The 21,802-nt window shown below is 24.9% G+C and overlaps 6 protein-coding genes across 6 annotated transcripts; all 6 read right to left on the reverse strand.

Annotated features, from left to right (window-relative positions):
- Positions 1 to 4,195: 4,195 nt before the first annotated feature.
- Positions 4,196 to 5,811, reverse strand: OCT59_028837 (uncharacterized protein). Its single transcript, XM_025320146.2, has one exon. It carries the CDS (start codon positions 5,788 to 5,790, stop codon positions 4,453 to 4,455), a length of 1,338 nt encoding a protein of 445 aa, XP_025172072.2. The 5' UTR covers positions 5,791 to 5,811; the 3' UTR covers positions 4,196 to 4,452.
- A 2,862-nt stretch (positions 5,812 to 8,673) lies between these two features.
- Positions 8,674 to 8,970, reverse strand: OCT59_028838 (uncharacterized protein; the record flags this gene model as incomplete). The annotated part of the gene is made up of 1 exon (XM_066147599.1): positions 8,674 to 8,970. The coding sequence occupies one exon, from the start codon at positions 8,968 to 8,970 to the stop codon at positions 8,674 to 8,676; it is 297 nt and encodes a 98-aa protein (XP_065994293.1).
- Positions 8,971 to 9,247: 277 nt separating this feature from the next.
- On the reverse strand, positions 9,248 to 9,586 carry OCT59_028839 (uncharacterized protein; the record flags this gene model as incomplete). The annotated part of the gene is made up of 1 exon (XM_066147600.1): positions 9,248 to 9,586. The coding sequence occupies one exon, from the start codon at positions 9,584 to 9,586 to the stop codon at positions 9,248 to 9,250; it is 339 nt and encodes a 112-aa protein (XP_065994294.1).
- A 2,359-nt stretch (positions 9,587 to 11,945) lies between these two features.
- OCT59_028840 (uncharacterized protein) lies at positions 11,946 to 13,343 on the reverse strand (the record flags this gene model as incomplete). Its single annotated transcript, XM_025332426.1, has 1 exon — positions 11,946 to 13,343. One exon carries the CDS (start codon positions 13,341 to 13,343, stop codon positions 11,946 to 11,948), a length of 1,398 nt encoding a protein of 465 aa, XP_025172070.1.
- Positions 13,344 to 14,849: 1,506 nt separating this feature from the next.
- OCT59_028841 (uncharacterized protein) lies at positions 14,850 to 16,262 on the reverse strand (the record flags this gene model as incomplete). Its single annotated transcript, XM_066147601.1, has 1 exon — positions 14,850 to 16,262. One exon carries the CDS (start codon positions 16,260 to 16,262, stop codon positions 14,850 to 14,852), a length of 1,413 nt encoding a protein of 470 aa, XP_065994295.1.
- A 1,258-nt stretch (positions 16,263 to 17,520) lies between these two features.
- On the reverse strand, positions 17,521 to 19,555 carry OCT59_028842 (uncharacterized protein; the record flags this gene model as incomplete). The annotated part of the gene is made up of 3 exons (XM_025329349.2): positions 17,521 to 18,312; positions 18,409 to 18,614; positions 18,688 to 19,555. 3 exons carry the CDS (start codon positions 19,553 to 19,555, stop codon positions 17,521 to 17,523), a joined length of 1,866 nt encoding a protein of 621 aa, XP_025172069.2.
- Positions 19,556 to 21,802: the final 2,247 nt, after the last annotated feature.

Below are 21,802 nucleotides of genomic sequence, written 5' to 3' on the forward strand. Positions count from 1 at the left end.
TTTATTTATTATAATTTTATTGTTAAACATCATATCAAAATTACATTCAGCTTAACAATTTACATCTGTAAGTAGTAACAATATATCTTAACTACTACAAAATAAAGCGAAAAAATCTACTACTTTAAGTGTATAACTATCTACTTATGTTAGTAACTTACTAAAAAGAACTAAATGTTGAATTAGTAACGAACTAGAGATGGCAACGGTCACCGGTCATGTGACTGATGTCGGTCAGCCAAAGACTTCTGATTGACCAGTTTGACCGACCAGACCGGATCAGACAAATCCAACCCTACTTGAGTGATTCCATTAACTTTATAAGGTACTACAATCAGTAATATATTAGAGTTATAAATATTAGTAAAAATAAAAATTTTCAACTAAATGTTTTTTAAAGCAACTCACTGGCAATTTTTTTTTTCACAAAATGGCATTACACAAAAAATGAAACCTTTGACAAATTTATCATACCTTATTTATAAATTCTAATGTGAATACTTTACTGGGTTTTTTAATATTTTCAGAATTATAAACATATTTTGATCTTTTCTTTCTAATTTTGATTTTCATTATTCCAATTATCATCATGAGGCCAATATCTATTTCCTATGCATCCATCAATCTAATTTGCTCTGTACACTTTGCTAAACTCATAGTCTGCAATATATTTAATATCATCAAGCCTATCATAGGGTATCCACTCCAATGCATTTTATGTTCTTATAGTTGAATATTTTGAGTAAATTTATAAATATGATAATTCTTGCTAGTCCAATTTTTAAAATTTTGTTTAAACCGTTTTTCGTTACATTCATGATAACAATCACATGACTTAATCAACTTTTTATCATTTTTCCATTGAGTTTATTTCAACTAAAATTAATATATAAGGAAGAAATTAAAAAATTTTTTTGCGGTAGTAAGAAAAAAAAACAATTCATCCGATGCTTTATAAATGGAAGAACAATATTTATGCATAATTATGTATTACTGAAAATTATTTATCAATCATTTTCAATTTAAACGCACGTGATATAATTAGGGCCTAATCGGTTCTGATATTCATAATACCGGCCGGAATTATATATGATATGCAGAAAATTTCCTTTTTGTAAATTTGCGTAACGACACGTGACCCGATTCGAATCGACTTCGACTTTCAGAGTCGACTCTCATAGAACCATTCGTTCCACTTGAGCTGCTCGGTTCGAAAATGGTTCCAACATTCAGCTTCAAAACTGGCTTGAGTTATCTCTAGATATAATATTAAGAAAATTGGAATGTGTTCGCTTCAAAGCCATAAATTAGATACATTGATGAAACAATTTTTTATATCATTTATATCATATATTATAAATTATCCTTTATCTAAAGCTTAATAATGTAGTGTAATAAATAACAATCAATGATATATTTAATCATGATCACATGGAAATAACTTTTGGTTCTAATTTTTCTGAAAACTTGGGGCATAAAAACTAAATTGGAAAGGAACAGAATCTCACCTAACCGAAGGTCATAAAAAAATTTATTATAATTGCTAGTAGAACCTATATAATTCTTATCTTTGGCTTGACAATGAAAAAATTTGGTTTAGTTGTTTTTATTTTAATTTATTCACAAGTTCCTTATACAACCAAAGGATGCAACCAAACACTAATTGACCTAATTGAAAAAGCAAGTGGCAATCATTTTTCCTATATCGGGAGTAAAAAAAAAGCAGTTTAACCAATTAATGGCTCAGCAATAACCAAATAAGAATTGTTTGAATTTTGTCTGAAGAAACTTGTCAAAATTTGAAGTACTCTAAGCAGAGTTATAAATACTCTAGTTGATTGGTTATTCATTGTAAGAATAATGTTCAAAATAATTTTTCTCATTATTTTTTATTTTTCAAAAATTGTTCAACTCTTTAGCTTGGAGAAAAGAATGCAGAAAAGTCTTTGTCAAAATTCAATATATGATTAGTTCGATGCCAGCATTTTATAGCGTTACATATTAAGCTTAAGCTTACGCTTTTAAGTTTAAAATTTGTATATTGAAAAAAAAGTGATGATAAAAAAGGATAAAAAAGGATAAAAAAGGATAAAATACAATATTTCTCAGTGGTTATCTTTTATGGAAGCTTATTTTCTTTTTTTAATCTGTTATTTTTTTTTTCATTTTAAAAGATTATTTGAATTAAATGGATTAAACCAATTATCTCAAGAGTAATATAATTTCTAATTATTAACGTTATGCAAAGTTCAAGAAACCTCGGGATATAAATAATGATCATCACATGATCACACGTTCAAATTTAAATTAAATTATTTTCTAATAAGCAAAAAATATGAACGAATTGTTTAATGACAATTGATAAAAAAAATTACTAGATATGTCAAAATAGTTTTTATTTACGAAATATTCATTTTATTATCAGTTATTAATTTAATAACGTTCATACAAACTTTTTTTATAAAATTGGTTAAAACCAATAGAATAAAATAAAAAAAAACATAAATATCTATTTTAATAGTAAGTACTATTGTAAAAGCTAAGAGGCTATTACTGTTATGGAAAATTGTTCTGCTATGAAAAATTATTAATGAGTGTCCCGACTTGATTCTTGATTTATCCTACTAGCTTAAATGATAAACGAATCAAAGTTATTCTGCGCTTCAAATATTATTATACTTACCAGTATATTCATCATGTGGTTTATGTCCAGTCTTTCATCTTCCTACATAAAAAAAAGCTCGAGCACGCGATTCTGTAATTCTGTAAACATGTGATTTTATTATATATGGCGCAATTGTCAAGCTTTTCTTCCAATGATTAATTGATTATATATTTTGTTATAATACTTTATTTCTCTTGAACAACTATTCTATAAAAATTTTACAAACTTATAAATAAAGTATTTGAGTATTCACTTACTAATAAATGAAAAGTTAATCACCTTAAATATCTTGATCTGTATAGTCATTTTAAAAATTCAACTTATATGTTTTAAATTTTCTTTTCATTTAACACGAAAAAATATGTTCTAATTCATAGTTTCTCGATATCTGTTTACTGGACTCATTTCATTGCTTAAAGATTACAAATAAATCAAAAAATAAACAAAGAAAGTCTGTTTCCCATAGAGTTCCTGCAAGAGTTTCAATTATTTCGAAATAGTGATTTCGTTGTTTAAAGTTTTGATATTGTGTAAAACTTCAAAGCTAATATTTTAATTTATCAAGATGTATATTTGCGTTATTGTTTCTTCCATTTAAGATCTATTTGTTATATTATTTACAAGTTGGTATCATATAGGAGGACCCAGAAATATGTATATAGGGGTCAGGTGATGAAAAAAATTTTTTACTATGAGCTGTACGCATTTTTTCAGGGCCGGAATTATGATAATGTCAGTTGGATACTATAATAGGAAATAAAATTCTGACTGGAATTATCAAAAGTAATCTAAAAAAGGAAAGATTTTCATGATTTTTTTAGTTCAAAATACGCAAACTCAAACCTGACCCTTTTATACATATTTCTGGGTCCTCATATAGGACCAATTATTATCTTCGGTAAATATGTTTATGAATTTTCACATTAAGTAAATCTATATTTGATATATTGTTGAATGTGTATTCCGATTAGTTGATCGATTATCATGTGATCAATTGCGTTCAAAGAATATTCATTATTATTGTTAGGAGAAGTATCTAACGAAATTTGTTCTTTCAAGGAATTATTGATATTTCATTTTCTAAAGAATTGTATCAGATAGAGAATTAATCATTATTATGTTGTTCCAACATATTTTGATATCAGATATCATTATTTTCGTTATTAGATTTTTGGTTCGCTTATTACTATTAGGTGTTGGTGTACTTCTATGTTGGTAGTTGTCTGAATAAGTTTCCGCTAAAATAATGTTTTCTAAGCCGATACTTGTGGATTATTCACAGTTATGTTTATCTATATTATGTTATAATAATTTCAGACAAGTTACTATTACGCGAACTCGAGTTGTGAGACATTTTTTGACAGATAATTCGCCAAACATACATAACATACCATGTTATAATTACATTATCATTATATTAATGACGAACTCTTAAATCACAATTTTACCCTCATTACGATAATCTTAATTATATGTAATTCTCATTCTAATCTTAATCTTTACGTAATATAAAATTAGAAATATTAGAGTATAGCAGTATAATAATATCTGTTAACGATTTTTATTTAATAATGAAAATTTCAGTACTACAAATAAATTTAGAAATTTTTAAAATATGTGTTTACAAATAGTAAAATATTTTTTTTAAAAAAAAAATGATATTTTTTGTTACAGAAAATCAATATTGAAAAACTAACTAATTTTAAAGAAATACTCAATTAACTTTAGTAACCTTTTAAAAAAATCTTTTGATCAACTATAATCAAAATTTTAACAAAAAGATTGTCTTACCAAAACATATCATCCGAATCTGAAGTATCCGAATCATTTATCCTGATATGTTTCATATGAGTACAATTTGATCTCTTTATTACCCCTTCTTTAATGTATTTATTAATAATATCACAATGATTTAAAGTAATATTAGATATATTACGTTGTATGATATCAAATTCATTTAAGGTTCGTACTCTATAACTCTCAAGAAATCGAGTCAAAGTATCAATAGAAAATTTCCAATCTTCACTAAGAGTTATATTAATTAAAGAATCAGGAGAAAATTCAGATAAAATATTTAATAATTCATCACCTGTATTTTCTTCATCATATCTAGGCCTATTAATATTATCAAGTCTCAAATTTTCTAAATTTTTACAATTTAATAATACAGATTTTATATTGATGAAATATTTTGGTTCGATATATGTACGTAAAAATTTAATTTTTGGACAATTTTTTGAAACTGCTTGAATTAATAATTCTGTATCTTTAGCCCATTTATCGGTAGTATAAACATAAATACGTGAAATATTTCCTTTAGTTTTCTCAATTAACATTGCCAATTCTTTAAAACATTTTAATCCAGTAACTCCAAGAATTTTAAGATTAGGAAATTCTGAATTCGAAAGACATTGTTTAAGTTTTTCAACATTATCATTGGTAGCATAAATGTATAATTCTTTTAAATTTTTCTTTTGAGAATTAATTAAAGAAATTAATTCAAGATTATCTTCAGAAAAATTATAAATAGATAAAGAATTCAAATCTTTACAAAGTTGCGCCATTCCATGAATAATTTCAGAATTTACAGATTTCATATCAATACGTAAACTATAAAGTTGAGAAAAACATTCTGAAGCACCAGGAAATGAATTTAAGGGATGAGTAGTCTGTAAATGAATTTCTCTAATATTCTTGCATTGACTAATAAATAATTTATAAATTTCTTGTTCTAAAATTTTTTTTTTATCGTCGCTTCTAATTCTTTTAAAAATTGCTCTCATAATTATTTTTATAATTTCATCTTCAGGAAAATTACAAAAACTAATATAGTTAAATGTTGGAGTAGTTTCAGGAATTATTGGAGGTATAGAAATTTCATTATCAGATAAAAATAATCTTGATGATGATGATAAAAAACTAAGTATCGTCTTGAAAACCCTTCTCATTTTTACTTCTCTAAGATATTTAACACAATCACTCCATGCATGTTTTTTCCATAAAATTGTAACTACAACGTTACACCATCTTTTATTAACTAATAGACAAGAATGTAAAGATTTCTTATCATATATTAGTTCATCAAAAATAAGATTAAGACAGTCTGAATTTAGTTCGGTTGTCATTTTTTTTTTTTAAAAAAAAAGCAAAAAAAAAATTTTTTTTTATGTATTATTTCTTTTGTTACATTTTTACGTTATAATGTGATACCAACATGCACACAGATTTGTAATGCTAATAAAAATTTAGTAATATCGTCGTTATATTTTTAGACACATGAGTCACATGGGAATTATTATTAATCAATGACTCAATGTCGATCATAATCATTTCGCTAGAGTTACGGATTAATTAATAGTTATTCGGTCCGGTATCACGTGATATTAAGATTGATACACGTCACCTGAATACCTTTTAAATGCCTGATGCGGCCATCCTTAACCTGATCCACCGGTCCAGATGCTTATTTTGGACCAGTCAACTTTTGATTGGCTAATTACTAGCACTTTTATTACATAGCTCCGGCATAATTTATTTTATCTCTCACTCTTCCTATCTTTCACTCTTTCTCTATTCTTTTTTGTGGTATGTTAGTACTTTTGATTTCATATTTCATTTAAGCTTATATATTTTAATTTTAATTGTATTTATTGTAGTTTTATGATAATGCTAAATGTTTTTTATTTTCTTTTTGAAGAGTTTTATGATATATTAATATTATTCTGGAAATCAAGTGTTTTTTTTTCTAAGTTTTGAGGTTAAGTAAATTACACATTTATAACATTACTTTTAAAGCTAATATAATATTACTTTGTACTTTTGTTTTGATATTAACGTTGAAATAATTTTAATAATAAAATTACAGTAAAAAATAATGTAAAGACCTTTTTTTTAAAGTTATATATGCAATTTTACTTATTTATTAATAAAGTTTAATAAAATGCATACCAAAATACAAATTTTAAATAACATATTACTTTAAAACGGTAGTATTAAATGCTTTTAAAAAAAGGCATTTCATAACTTTTTTTTAAAAAAACGCGAATTGTTTTTTTTTTAAGACAAATGTTACACAAAACAATCTTGTCCAATTAGATTTGCTGGTCCAGGATAAGCATCTGGACCGTGGCCCAGGATAAGGATGCTCGCCTGATGCACGATTTTTTGCCTGATACACGATTTATTACAACCATCTTTAATTATAAAAATCACGTGATACCAGATAAACGGATTATATCCGGATACTTGCACTATCCGATGACTATCCGATGGATATTCAGGATATCCCCTAGCCAGCACTATAAGCATGGCTATCCGTTGGATATCCGTAAAATACGGATAATGGATCCATAACTCTATTTCACGCTAATAATTAATATATAAGATAAATGAATTAAGTTAATAAAAGTAAGTTTAATAGTTATTTTAATTAAAAATTGATAATTAATCATTCAATTTAATTGTCTTAATCCAATATGAAAGAATTTAAACTCAATGATAATATGATTTTGCTTAAGAAATTATAGATTTGACTATTGAAAATTAAACAAATTTTGTTGATTGATTTACTAATATTAAAATAAAAAATTAAAAGAACATTATTATAAAATTTATGGTTTATGCATAAACTAATTGGTTTCAGGCATTTATAAATACTAAACATTTTCAAAAAATTTCAAAAAATTGGTCTAGTGGAAATAATAAAATTAATAAGTTTATTCAAAAATACAAATTAAAATTTTTGATGATTCTTTTTTTGTAAGATATGTAAGATATCACTTTCTTTTTTTTTTTAATGAAAAAAAACTTTAAATTAAAGGAACAGCGTTAATGTAGAACTTATAAAATAAAAATTAAAATATGGTAAAAGAGATATATAATTTATAGAAAATAGAAAAAGAGGATGAGTTTTTGATAAATTATAAAAAAAAAGTCCTTTTGACTTTCTTTAGTAAAAATATTTTACTAAAAAAAAAATTAAAAACAATTCTTACCTCAAATAATCCTCATACAATAAATAATATTGACATAAAAATTTTAGTTATATGAATGACTGGATAAATAGATGAAAAAACTAATTTAATTAACTTATATGAATTATTTTTTGAATATCTTAATCAATATAATACGTCTAAATTTATTTCAAGAAGTCTTCCATAGTAGATTATTTAGAGATTTTTGTAAATTAAATGCTTGATAAATCCCTTAATTAATATAGATTACTGCACAGTTTGAAAATCATATTGATATCTATAATTCTATTTATACAAAATTTCATCAAAATGATATATATAGTAAGAAACAAATTTGCTAGTAAAAATATAATTCATTATATTTATAAATAAACAATTAATATGGTTTATACAGTTCACCCTCGCTATAGTGAATCCCTTGGGCTGGAGGTTAAAATTCATTATAGTGAGAGAATTCACTATAGAAAATAGAGAATAAAGATAAAATTTTCACTATATATCAAAATTTATTATATTCACGTGACTTATATATATTTTCTTTATTTTTTATTGATATGATAGCAAAATGTAATCATAAAAGCCTAACTCATTAAAATATGAATTTTTAGAGTTGTGAAAATTTTGCGTATAACAAGTATCGTGTAATAAAAATTTATTAATGATCTGTGTAACTCTTTAAAAATTAAAATCCTATATAGCGAGGGTCATTTTATTATATTTGTTTAAATTCGAATTACAAAATATTAATATGAAAATTCATTATATGATTATAAAAAAAATCTGTACTGGAGCTTTTCTTCATTATATCAAGGTATTCACTATAAAAAATTCGTTATAGTGAGGGTAAACTGTATTATGAGATCTTATTAATCTAATACTAAAAGTAACTCATTAAAATATTTCACCACTCCTTCATTAATATATTTTCTAAACATAATTTTATGATCATTTGTAATAGCATAATTATAACTATCATTAATACCAAAATGATACAAAGGCCATTCTCTAAAATTTTCAAAAAATCGGTTAAAAGCATCAATTGAATACTTCCATAATCCACTTTGGAGAAAATGAGATAAAAATATTTAATAATTCATCTCCTATATTATTATCATTTTCATTTATAAAAAAATCTAAACTTTTTAAATCTATTGTTTTTAAAAATCTACAATTTAATAATAATGTTTTAACATGAATAAAATCTTTAGATCCAATATATGTACGTAAATAATTAATCTTTGGGCAATTATCAGCAATTGCTTTAATTAGAATTCCTGCTTCTTTAGCAGTTTTATTGATAGAACAAATATCAATTTTTGAAATATTTCCCATAGTTTTTTCAATTAATAAAGAAACCTCTTTAAAGTTAGATAAATGACCATACATAAATGTTAGTTGTTGAAGGTTTGTAAATTCATAAATTGCTTGAACTTTTTTATAATTTTCCCAATGAAAAATTGTTAACTTTTTAGATTTACAAGTATTGTTAAAGGTGAAAGTACAATATTATCAATTGAGCTTAGATGAAGATTATTTATAGTAGTTCTATTTCTTGCTAATGCTTTGCTTAGCTCTTTGCCAGTCTTTTCATCAACCTTAGTATCAAGAATTAGTTTTTTAAATTCCTCTGGGCATCAATCAAGTAAAATAATTCAGGATTATTACGAGAACAACTTTTGATAGATAAAGTATTTAAATCTTTACAAATTTGTGCTAGCTCATAAAGAGCATCAGAATTCACATAACCAATATCAATATCTAACTTATAGAGTTGAGAGAAGAAAATTGATGCTCTTGGAAATAAAGTTAAAGGTTGACAAGTTTCCCAATATAAATATTTAACATTTTTACATTGACTAATAAATAACTTGTAAATTTCTTGCTTCATAAGATTTCTTCTATGATCATTACAAAGGTTCTTCAACACTATATCAATGATTTTGTTCATATTATTAGAGGATATATATCTGCAAAAACTGATATAATTAAATAATGGAAATTTTAAGAGTGTTGAAGGAGGTAATTTAATATTATTGTCTAGTGCTTCGATCCGGGTAGAAACTGTTATCCGGATAAATTAAAAAAATTATCCGGTTTTTATCCGGATTATCCAGTTCGGATATAAATCCCGGATAGAAACCAAAACCCGGATAAGATTATATATAAATTTTTTTTTTCATTGATCTTAACAAATAATATCAGTCACATTAACTTAATTAAATTTTGACTTAATATTTTTAACTAAATTAGTGATATTTTATTAATTTTAAATTAAATAAATTTTAATTTACGAATTTTGCCTGAATTATGACAATTTTTTGAAAATTTGAAAAATGTAAAATTTTGCAATAAATACATTATTACAAATATAAAAAATACAGTAAAATCGTAAAATAATGGAAGATTAGGCATGAACTAATTATTTTTATTGTAATTATACTATTTTGTACTTAAAATTAATCAATTCAACCTATCTATTAGAAAAAATCTTTTTTTTTAAATCATGTATCAACAGTAATTTGGGCCAAACATATAATTGCGGCCAAAATTACAAAAATCCCAAATTTTGTTTATCTGGGCCGGAAACTGCTGCCTCTTGACAAATATCAAGCAATTTCGCAAAATTCGGGCTGGCATTATAGATGGCCTGAATTATTACTGACCATCGAATGTTCTACTAGTAATTTTAGCAAGATAGATTTGATCTTAATAAATGGTAATTTAATAGATAATAATGTCAATAAATAAGTAATTTAAATGACAAAAAAAATTTTTTATAATTTTTTTTATCTGGATAACGGGTCAAACTGGATATTTTCTGACTGGATATTTATCCGGATAAAAACCGCGGTATTCGGATAGCTATTTTTTTTTCCAGATATCCAGATACCGTAGTTTTATCCATGCACGGATTGAAGTCTGATAAAAGTTTTTTTGAAGAGGATGGTAAGAAAGAAAGTATAACATTGCAAAGTTTTTCATTTATTTCATCTAGTGAATAACTCTTCCATAAGATCGGAACTACAAGGTTACACCACTTTTTATTAACTAAAAGACAAGAATGTAAAGACTTCTTATCATTTTTTAATATATTAAAGATAAGAACAAGACAATCAAAATTGATTTCTTCCATTATTTAGAGTTTTTATGTTTTAAAAGAGATTCCCATATAAATTGAAAGTTATCATAATTAAATATATTCTATATTAGTCAATATGATTAATTAACATCTACTTGTTAAAAAAGTAAGATTCATAATGACGTAATTATGTGTCTTTTTGATTTACATATAAAAATTATCTTTTTTAATTTTTTTTAGACATTAGGATAAACATTAAGTGGGTAGTAGTTGTTAATAAGATCTCTTAATAATAGAAATCATATAATGCAAAATATAATGAATAATATTCTTATTAGCAAATTTTTTTTCTTAATATCTTTTTATAAGAGAAATGAGATTATAGATATCAATATTTATAAACTGTGCAGCAACTTATATTACTAATTAATTTATTGGGCATTTATACTATTGAAGACTTTTAAATAATTTAGACGTATTATATTGACTGATATAAGTTAATCAAATTAGTTTTTTCACTTATTTATCCAGTCATTCTTATAACTTAATTTTTATGTCAATATTATTTATTGTATGCAAACAATACAGGATTACTTGAGGTAAGAATTGTATTTATACTAATTTATCAAAAACTCATTCTTTTTCTATTTTTTATAAATTATCCATATTTTTAACTTTATTTTATAAATTCCACATTAAATGATTGTTTCTTAAATATACAAAAAAAAGTTTTTTTCATTAAAAAAAAGAAATTGATATCTTACAAAAAAAGAATCATCAAAAAGCATATCTACATGCCAAAATTGCATGGATTAACTATACTTATGTTTTTAATTTTAGCTTTAATTTGTATTTTTGAATAAACTTATTAATCTCATTATTTCCACTAAACCAATTGTTAAAATTTTTTGAAAATGTTTAATATTTATACATGCATGCCTGAAACCAATTAGTTTATAAATTTTGTAATGTTCTTTTAATTGTTATTTTAATATTAGCATATCAATCAACAAAATTTGTTTAATCTCCAGTAGTTAAAACCATCAGACAACTTAATTGAATGATTAATTATCAAATTTTTTAAAATAACTTCTAAACTTTTTTGAACATAAAAACAAAATATTCTCATATATCAGTTTCATAAAAATAAAAAATAAAGTTTTATTGATCATCTAATATATACTAAAACAACTATAATAAATCCTCTTATATTTGATTAAAATTTTCGTCAAATAGTATCTGTACTTTTCACCACTCCTTCATTAATATATTTTCTAATTATAATTTTATGATCATTTGTAATATAATTATCACTATCAATAAAACCAAAATAATACAAAGGATGTTCTCTAAAACTTTCAAAAAATCTGGTAAAAGCGTAACTTGAATACTTCCATAATCCACTAATAACTATCTCATTTAAAGATTTTGGAGAAAATAAGGTAAAAATATTTAATAATTCGTCTCCTATATTATTATCATTTTTATTTATAAAAAATTCTAAACTTTTTAAACCTATTGTACTTAAAGATCTACAATTTAATAATAATGATTTTATATGAATAAAATCTTTAGGTTCAATATATGTATGTAAATAATTAATCTTTGGGCAATTATCAGCAATTGCTTTAATTAGAATTCCTGTTTCTTTAGCAGTTTTATTGGTAGTATCAATGTAAATTTCCGAAATATTTCCTATAGTTTTTTCAATTAATAAAGAAATCTCTTTAAAGCTAGATAAATGACCATACATTAATGTTAGTTGTTGAAGGTTTGGAAATTCATAAATTGTAAGATATTGTTGAATTTTTTTATAATTTTCCCAATGAAAAATTGTTAACTTTTTTAGATTTACAAGTGTTGTTAAAGATGAAAGTACAATATTATCAATTGAGCTTAGATAAAGATTATTTATAGTAGTTCTATTTCTTGCTAATGCTTTGCTTAGCTCTTTGCCAGTCTTTTCATCGACCTCAGTATAAAGATTTAGCTCTTTTAAATTCCTCTGAGCATCAATCAAGTAAAATAAATCAGGAATATAATGAGAACAACTTCTGATAGATAAAGTATTTAAATCTTTACAAATTTGTGCCAGGTCATAAAGAGCATCAGAATTCACATAATCAATATCAATACTTAACTTATGGAGCTGCGAGAATAAAATTGATGCTCCTGGAAATAAAGTTAAAGGCTGACGCGTTTTCCAAGATAAATATTCAATATTTTTACATTGACTAATAAATAACTTGTAAATTTCTTGCTCCATAAGATTTCTTCTATGATCATTACAAAGGTTCTTTAACACTATATCAATGATTTTGCTCATATTATTAGAGGATATATATCTGCAAAAACTGATATAATTAAATAATGGAAATTTTAAGAGTGTTGAAGGTAATTTAATATTATTATCTGATAAAAGTTTTTTTGAAGAGGATGGTAAGAAAGAAAGTATAACATTGCAAAGTTTTTCATTTATTTCATGTGGGCAATATTTCTTCCATAAGATCGGAACCACAATGTCACACCACTTTTTATTAACTAAAAGACAAAAATATAAAGACTTCTTATCATATTTTAATATATTAAAGATAAGAACAAGACAATCAAGATTGATTTCTTCCATTATTTGAAATTTACAATTTTTTGAGAGATTCCCATATAAATTGAAAATTATTATAATTTATAAATAGTATACTTTATAATTTTTTGAAATATTATTATAAACCTAGATACAGTGGCTTTTAAATATATTTGAAATAATTGTATTAAAATAATATTGAAGTACTACATTACAATAATAAAATAATTATAAAAATATTAAAAATTATTGTTGAATTATTTTTATAGAACCGGATAAAGTACAATTACAAAATAATAACAAAAGTATGATAAAAGTATTTTAATATATTAAATGTATCTTAATTATATTTCAAATAATTATAAAACTAATTCAAAAAAATAATATTTTTAGCTAAGTATTTTATTATCAATTAACATTTTACTTGTTGAAAAAATAAGATGTCATAATGACGTAATTATGTGTCTTTTTGACAATAACTCTTTGCATACTATAATATCTAAAAATTATCATTCTTAATTTTTATAGACATTAGGATATACATTAAGTGGGTAGTAGTTAATAAGAACTCTTAATATAAATCATGTTATATAAAATATAATGAATTATATTATTATTAGCAAATTTTTTGTCTTATATCTTTTTATAAGAGAAATGAGATTATAGATATCAATATTTACTACAAACTGTGCAGCAACTTATATTACTAAATAATTTATCAGGCATTTAATTTATAAGAATCTCTAAGCATATTTGAGAAATTAGAAATAATCATGACTGAATATAAGTTAATCAAATTAGTTCTTTCACTTATTTATCCAGTCATTCTTGTAACTTAATTTTTATGTCAATATTATTTATTGTATGCAAACAATACAGGATTTATTCCTATATACTAAAAAAGTCAAAAGGATTTTTTTAAAAAAATTAATTTATCAAAAACTCATTCTTTTTTCTATTTTCTATAAATTATATCTCTTTTACCATATTTTTAACTTTTATTTTATAAGTTCTGCATTAATGATTATTTCTTATATACACAAAAAAAAAAGTTTTTCTCATTAAAAAAAAAAAGAAATTGATATAAAAAAAAAGAATCATCATATACCTACAGTACATACCAAATTGGCATGGATTACCCTATCCTTAATTTTTATTTTTAAATAAACTTATTAATTTCATTATTTCCACTAAACCAATTTTTAAAATTTTTTTGAAAATGTTTCTGCATATACCATAAATTTTATAATTTTTTTTTTAATTTTTATTTTAATATTAGTATATATAATGATAATAAATCAACAAAATTTGTTTAATCTCCAGACTCCAGCAGTAGTTAAAATCTATAATTTCTCAAGCAAGTTTAAATTCTTTCATATTAGATAGATTAAGACATTAAATTGATCAATTTTTTACTTAAAATAACTTTTAAACTTTTTTGAATGCAAAAATAAAATATTTCTCATATATCAGTTTAATAAAAAATAAAAAATAAAGCTTTATTCTGAGTTTATTGATAATTTAATACTAAAACAACTATAATAAATCCTCTTATATTTGAATAAATTTCCAATTAGAACATTTCACCACTCCTCCATCAATATATTTTCTAACTATAATTTTATGATCAACTGTAATATTATTATAACTATCATTAATACCAAAATAATGCAAAGGATGTCCTCTAAAACTTTCAAAAAATCGGTTAAAAGTGTCAATTGAATACTTCCATAATCCACTAATAGATATATTATCTAAAGATTTTGGAGAAAATAAGATAAAAATATCCAATAATTCATCTCCTATATTATTATCATTTTCATTTATAAAAAATTCTAAACTTTTTAATCTTAATTTTCTTAAAAATCTACAATTTAATAATAATGTTTTAACATGAATAAAATCTTTAGGCTCAATATTTGTATCTAAATCACTAATCTTTGGGCAATTAACAGCAATTGCTTTAATTAAAATTCCTGCTTCTTTAGCAGTTTTATTGGTAGCTGTAATGTGAATACTTGAAATATTTCCTATAGTTTTTTCAATTAATAAAGATATCTCTTTAAAGCTAGGTAAATGAACATTTGTTAATATTAGTTGTTGAAGGTTTGGAAATTCAGAAATTGCAAGATATTGTTGAATTTCTTTATAATTTTTCCAATGAAGAATTGTTAACTTTTTTAGATTGACAAGTGCTGTTAAAGATGAAAGTACAATATTATCAATTGAGTTTAGATAAAGATTATTTATAGTAGCTCCATTTCTTTCTAATGTTTTGCTTAGTTCTTTGCCAGTCTTTTCATCAACCTCAATATCAAGAATTAGTTTTTTTAAATTCCTCTGGGCATCAATCAAGTAAATTAATTCAGGAATATTACGAGAACAACTTTTGATAGATAAAGTATTTAAATCTTTAGAAATTTGTGCTAGCTCATAAAGAGCACCAGAATTCACATAATCAATATCAATACTTAACTTATGGAGCTGCGAGAATAAAATTGATGCTCCTGGAAATAAAGTTAAAGGTTGACGAGTTTCCCAAGATAAATATTTAACATTTTTACATTGACTAATAAATAACTTGTAAATTTCTTGCTCCAAAAGATTTCTTCTATGATCATTACAAAGGTTCTTTAACACTATATCAATGATTCTGTCCACATTATCAGAGGATATATATCTGCAAAAACTTATATAATTAAATAATGGAAATTTTGAAAGTGTTAAAGAAGGTAATTTAATATCATTATTTGATAAAAGTTTTTTTGAAGAGGGTGGTAAGAAAGAAAGTATAACATTGCAAAGTTTTTCATTTATTTTAAATGGGTAATATCTCTCCCATAAGATCGGAACTACAATGTTACACCACTTTTTATTAACTAAAAAAAAAGAATATAAAGACTTAATATCATATTTAAATATATTAAAGATAAGAATAAGACAATCAAAATTGATTTCTTTCATTATTACAATTTTTTGAAAAAGATTCCCATATAAATTGAAAATTATTATAATTAAATATATTTTTTTTGCACACTATATAAGTCAATATAATTAATTAACATCTACTTGTTAAAAAAGTAAGATTCATAACGATGTGTCTTTTCGCCAATAACTCTTTACACATACACATAATATATAATAATAATGAGTTATTATTTTTAGTAACGAATATATTGTTTTAAGTTAAATCACAAAATAATAATTTTTCTCCTTTGTTTAATTTTTTAATCTAGTTAGTGTGGTTTTAAATATGATTCATATGATTCAGTGTGATTCAGATATGAAATATCGAAAGATAAAATAATATTAATAAAACAAAGTCAAAATATAAGAATGTCTTAAATCTTTAATCCTTATTAACAAAATTTCTAATTGTTTAATCGCTTTTTATTATTGTTTTTTAATTTTTATAATTACTTAATCGTTTATTAATAGCTAACACATCATATTGATGACATTTTTTTTTTAATATTAATAGAACACGCGATTGTGATTAATATTTTGATTTGTGAAAATCGGTTTAAAACAGGAATGAACAAAGCTGTTATTACCTTTTAAGCAAAACAAGCTATTTTTATTTCAAAGAATACATCAGGTGTCGCTAAAAGTAAATCTTTGATTATGTCATATATTTTATAGTGATTTTGTAGTTATTATAGCTCGTAATGAAATAAGTAAAATAGATATTTAATCATTTACATTTTTTTCGCATTTCACGACGGATTGTTCGTAATAAGAATTGTTCGTTATCAAATCATAATTTAAATAAGATTACGAGTTTGTGACATTAAAAATTTCTTTTGAGAAAATCAACCATTCTGAGAAACGCCAATAATTCTTGATGATGAATTTATTAATACCATTATTATAATAAAATTTTGAATCACTAGAGTAAAAAAAAATCAAGTTAAAGCCATACATATTAAATTCGAATTTTATGAAAACTATCATTAATTTCGGTAATTTATGTAGAAAAATACATTATATATTTTTACGATTTTCAAGGATAACGGTTTTGAAGTTTTTTTGTCATTTGATTGATACTATATAATTCATTAAAAAAAATCTATACCAAGTTTTGATAAAGCTTAGGTCAAATTCTAGATAATTAAAGTTTCAAATATATTGATTTTTTCATTAGCAATTGATATAGAAAATTATTAACTAGTGTCAATCAGATATATTTTACTCAATTAAAAAAAAAATATGATAGTTTTAATTACGACACCAGAAACAATCCGTGTGATGACCCACAGCTTATGCGAACAATTTCTTTATCCTCAAGTTCATTCAAGTTTGGAATCTGAAATGGCGATGTCACATCATCATCCGTTTCATTTCCCAAAACACAATATTCTCCAAATCCCCAAGCATAAATATTGTTACCGTCATCTACCGCCATTGAAAAATTATCTCCTGTTCCTATTAATTTTATTGATGAAAGATTTGGGATGATAGTTGGTATCACTACTCTCGCTTTAGACTCTTTAGGCTGCAATTTTGTAACTTCATCACCTAGACCAAGTTGACCATAATCACTACGTCCAAAGACATAAATATTTCCACTTTGCATACGAGCAAGGGTATGATGTTGACCAACAGCGAACTCTTCAACCTTTTGACCTTTAAAGAATGAATGTTTTTCTGGAGGGATGATAGCTTGTCTTATTGTATCAAGACCACATTGTCCCATATTATTAAAACCAAAAACCCATACTTGATCATTTTTGTCAATTGCAAAGTTGTGATATGATCCAGCGTACAATCGAACGATATGTTTTAATCCTAGATTAAATGGCTCGAGTGATCTACGTTCCGAGTATTTTCTTCCAAGACGATGAGCCTCATCATTTCCCCATGCATACACATCTCCTTCTCTGGTAAGCGCTAAAACATGATCTTCACCTGCTGCTATATCAACAATTGTTAAATACATAAAGGGCTTACATTGTGTGAATATTGGCTCTTCTGTACGATTATCTTGAGAAAACCCTAAAATTCCATCTTTGTCCTAAATTCATTTTATGTAGGAAAAATTTTTTACGTAAGAATCGCAAATTTATTTATGTAACATACAAATGCATAAATATATATATATATCAGTAACCTTGAAAGTTCCGGCCACATATAAATGACCTTGATCAGATATAACGAACGTAGCGTTTCCTCCGCATGCTATTTTTACGATATTGGCATCATCAAGACCTTCAGCGTATGCAGGTTTCCCCTCTTCACCTATATCGAAGTTTCCTGCCTCCAAAATTGCCTTATTCCCTGCTGAATTAGGAGTTTCAGTGAAACGACCAAGTGCACCTTTGCGATTATATATAAAAAAAGGTTAAAAAAAAATCAATATACGATCAAAGGTATTTAGTTATTAACTTACCATGATCGTTACATCCCCACGTTACAACTTTACCATCAACAGTAAGCGCTGCATTATGAAGAGATCCTGCGCTTATATCGACAATATTGAAATTATCTAAAGAACTAATAATACTTAATTTTGTAGCTTCGGTAACTTGGGAGTCTTCTATACCACATTGAGATAATTCATTTGAACCAATAGCGTAAAGCCGACCAATTTTTTGTGAACGAGTAGGAATGGGTATAGTAAAAGTGTCACCCTTTCTACGTTTAGGTCTCAATATTTTCCCGTGATCAGCACGATTTTCACGCTTTCTTGGTTGCCTTGCAAGAGTACTTTCAGTGGCAGGGAGAATAACGGTTAAAGCTGATTTAGGTGGTCTTCCCCGCCTTTTAGGTTGATTAGATTGTTGCATAGTAGTAATAGCCTGAGGATTTTTAGGTGGCCTCCCCCGCCTTTTAGGTTGTACAGCAGTATTAACAACTTGAGAAGCTATATTATCCCGATTTACAGCTTGTGAGTCTTGAACATTAATATTTGAATCAACAGATGATACTACTTGTGTAGATTTGAACTTTTTAGGAATGATAGTGACTGATTTTGTAACACAAACTTTTGAAGGAGAAACTCCGGTGACTTCTTCACTAACTTCTTTGCGTTTCCTTACATTCCGAACAGTGGCAACTGAAGAAATATCGGAAACTGAAGAAATGTCGGAAGCTGAAGAAATAGTTGGCGCAGCTATAAGAGATCTGTCTGACATAATGATAGCAGCATTTTGAGCATTGCGTGTTACTTGAATTCGAGTGGAGCGTCTGATATATTTTGTGCCATTTGTAGGTACTTGAGCAGCTTGTTGTTTGAGATAAGTTCTTTTTCCAACCATTTTAATAGATTTTAACAAAAATTAATATTTATAAGAAAGGTTTTTGAGTATAAAATAATCATTTATGTAAAAAAAATGATTAAATCAAGAAAAGAGAGAATTTCAAAAAAAAAATAAAATCTTTTTTATATGCTTCCCAACGATTTTATCGCGCCCAATAGAAAAACGATAATTAATAGAGATAAATATCACGAACTATTGAATCGCGATCTTATTGTTCTTTATTTATAAATGACTATTAATGATACGTGATACATACAATATATATAAATATTAATCATTTACACGTGCGCAGAAGTGATAGGTTAGATCAGGAGTAATTGATGCAATAATGTACGTTTAATAGTTAATACTACAACTCTATCAGGATCGATACCTTTACCACATGTGCTTCACATGGTTAGTTTATATGTCGAAATATTTTGTACGATGTTCTACCTTTAAAGAATCCGGTCTAAACGAGTTAGTTAAAAAAAAATATTAGTATATATATATACTATATAATATGATTAATTTTGGAATAAATGGGATTACAAATTCACAATACATCGCATTCCAAGTATTATTTGATTATTATTACCGCAGAAGTCTTAATAAAAAACTTTTGTTAATTGAATTAATAAGATTCAATGATTCATTATGATCCACAGTGTTTTATTATTGAAAGTGATCAATGAGTCATAACAGATTTTTCTAGTACTCGTATTGCTTTTTGATAATCTTTTTGTCTAAAGCCACAATCTTAATAATACCGAAATAATAGAAGAATTATATACTTGTAGCTATTGTTTTTAAAAATTAAACAGCCAAGTTTTTTTTTTTTTAACGAAAAAAAAAAAGAAAACACATGTAACATCTTTAAGATCAGATTAAAAGGTAAATATTGCTAAATTATTTTAATCTCTTTTATTTTATAACTTTAGAGTTACGTGACGTTAAAAATAATTTGGTTAATTTGGTTATCAATGATAGGCAATATTCAAGCTAATGATAAACTTTTTCATGCACTCGGAAGAATAATAATGGGAATACAATGATTTTAGAATAGTTTAATTTTACTAATATATAATAAATATATCTTTCATAAAGTATATTTAATATTAATGGCATCTATCAAAAAGATGTTTAATTTCAATGTATTTTATTTGTTGTTAAAAAAAAATAAATAAACAAATAAAATGAAAATAATAAAAATAACGATAAAAAAATTATACGCGTTAATATTTGTGATACAAATTTTTATTGTTAAGTTATTCGTAAGAATTATAACTATTAGTTATGGTGTTCTGGCAACAATTAATTACCTTCTTAACCCTGTATAATATCCCTTCTTGACCACCCTATAGCAACACAATACATGCGATAATACAAGATAGTAAAAGTAATAATATAATTACGAAGGACTTATTGTATATAGGACAATAGGAGATAGGACAATAGGAGATATTGTGTCAATTCTATGATGCTTATAATTTAGCTTAAAAATTTTATTAATGTTATTTATTTAATTCTACATAACATCATTCTCGTCTACCTTTTTGATCATTCTATATCATTCTATTATATATACATATAAAATTGCAATTCAAATTACTATAGATAAAGGTTGGCTTAATAAATCTCACTTACGTCCAACTTATTTTAAGTTTCTAATGTTAAACAAAATCTTTAAAAAAAACATATCAGAATAAAAAATTTATAATTTGGTATTGTTACCACCTAGATCAGAAGGTAGTGACAGGCCCTATAAAAAAAGTGGATATGTTTTTTAGTTTATACCGACGGATACGTTTTGTATACTAAGAGATACGTTTAGGTATGTTTTTTATACCGAGTTTGAATTGTTCATTTTTCCGTATCTTGCAAGGTACGTTTTTCATCCCTATAAAAAATTCCTGGAAAACTCCGATGAATGATCATTTTTCTAGTTTTTACACCAGAAAAACTCAGACATGTGACCAATTTTCTAAAGAAATTGTAATACATTTAATATTATAAAATCTATTATAAGATATCCCATTCTAATCGGAAGATTTTTTGCTGATATACTCCTGTGCGACAAAAATATGCGGATCACCGGTCAGGTCTGTGCGACATATTAATTTCACATAAAATCGAAAAGAAATTACTTTATCTATTTTTTTCCCGAACAAACATGAGAAAAAAGTGAAAGAGGTCTAGTTGCAACACTGGCTTTCCCAATAAGTTAATAGTGACGACAAAACCATATGCTATGAAGGGCCGAGA

Source organism: Rhizophagus irregularis, chromosome 8 (assembly GCF_026210795.1).
Source record: "Rhizophagus irregularis chromosome 8, complete sequence".
Taxonomy (NCBI): domain Eukaryota; kingdom Fungi; phylum Glomeromycota; class Glomeromycetes; order Glomerales; family Glomeraceae; genus Rhizophagus; species Rhizophagus irregularis.

Bases quoted from the DNA above. Each gene is read 5' to 3' on its own strand.
- OCT59_028837 (XM_025320146.2), bottom strand. From the start codon at position 5,790: ATGACAACCGAACTAAATTCAGACTGTCTTAATCTTATTTTTGATGAA.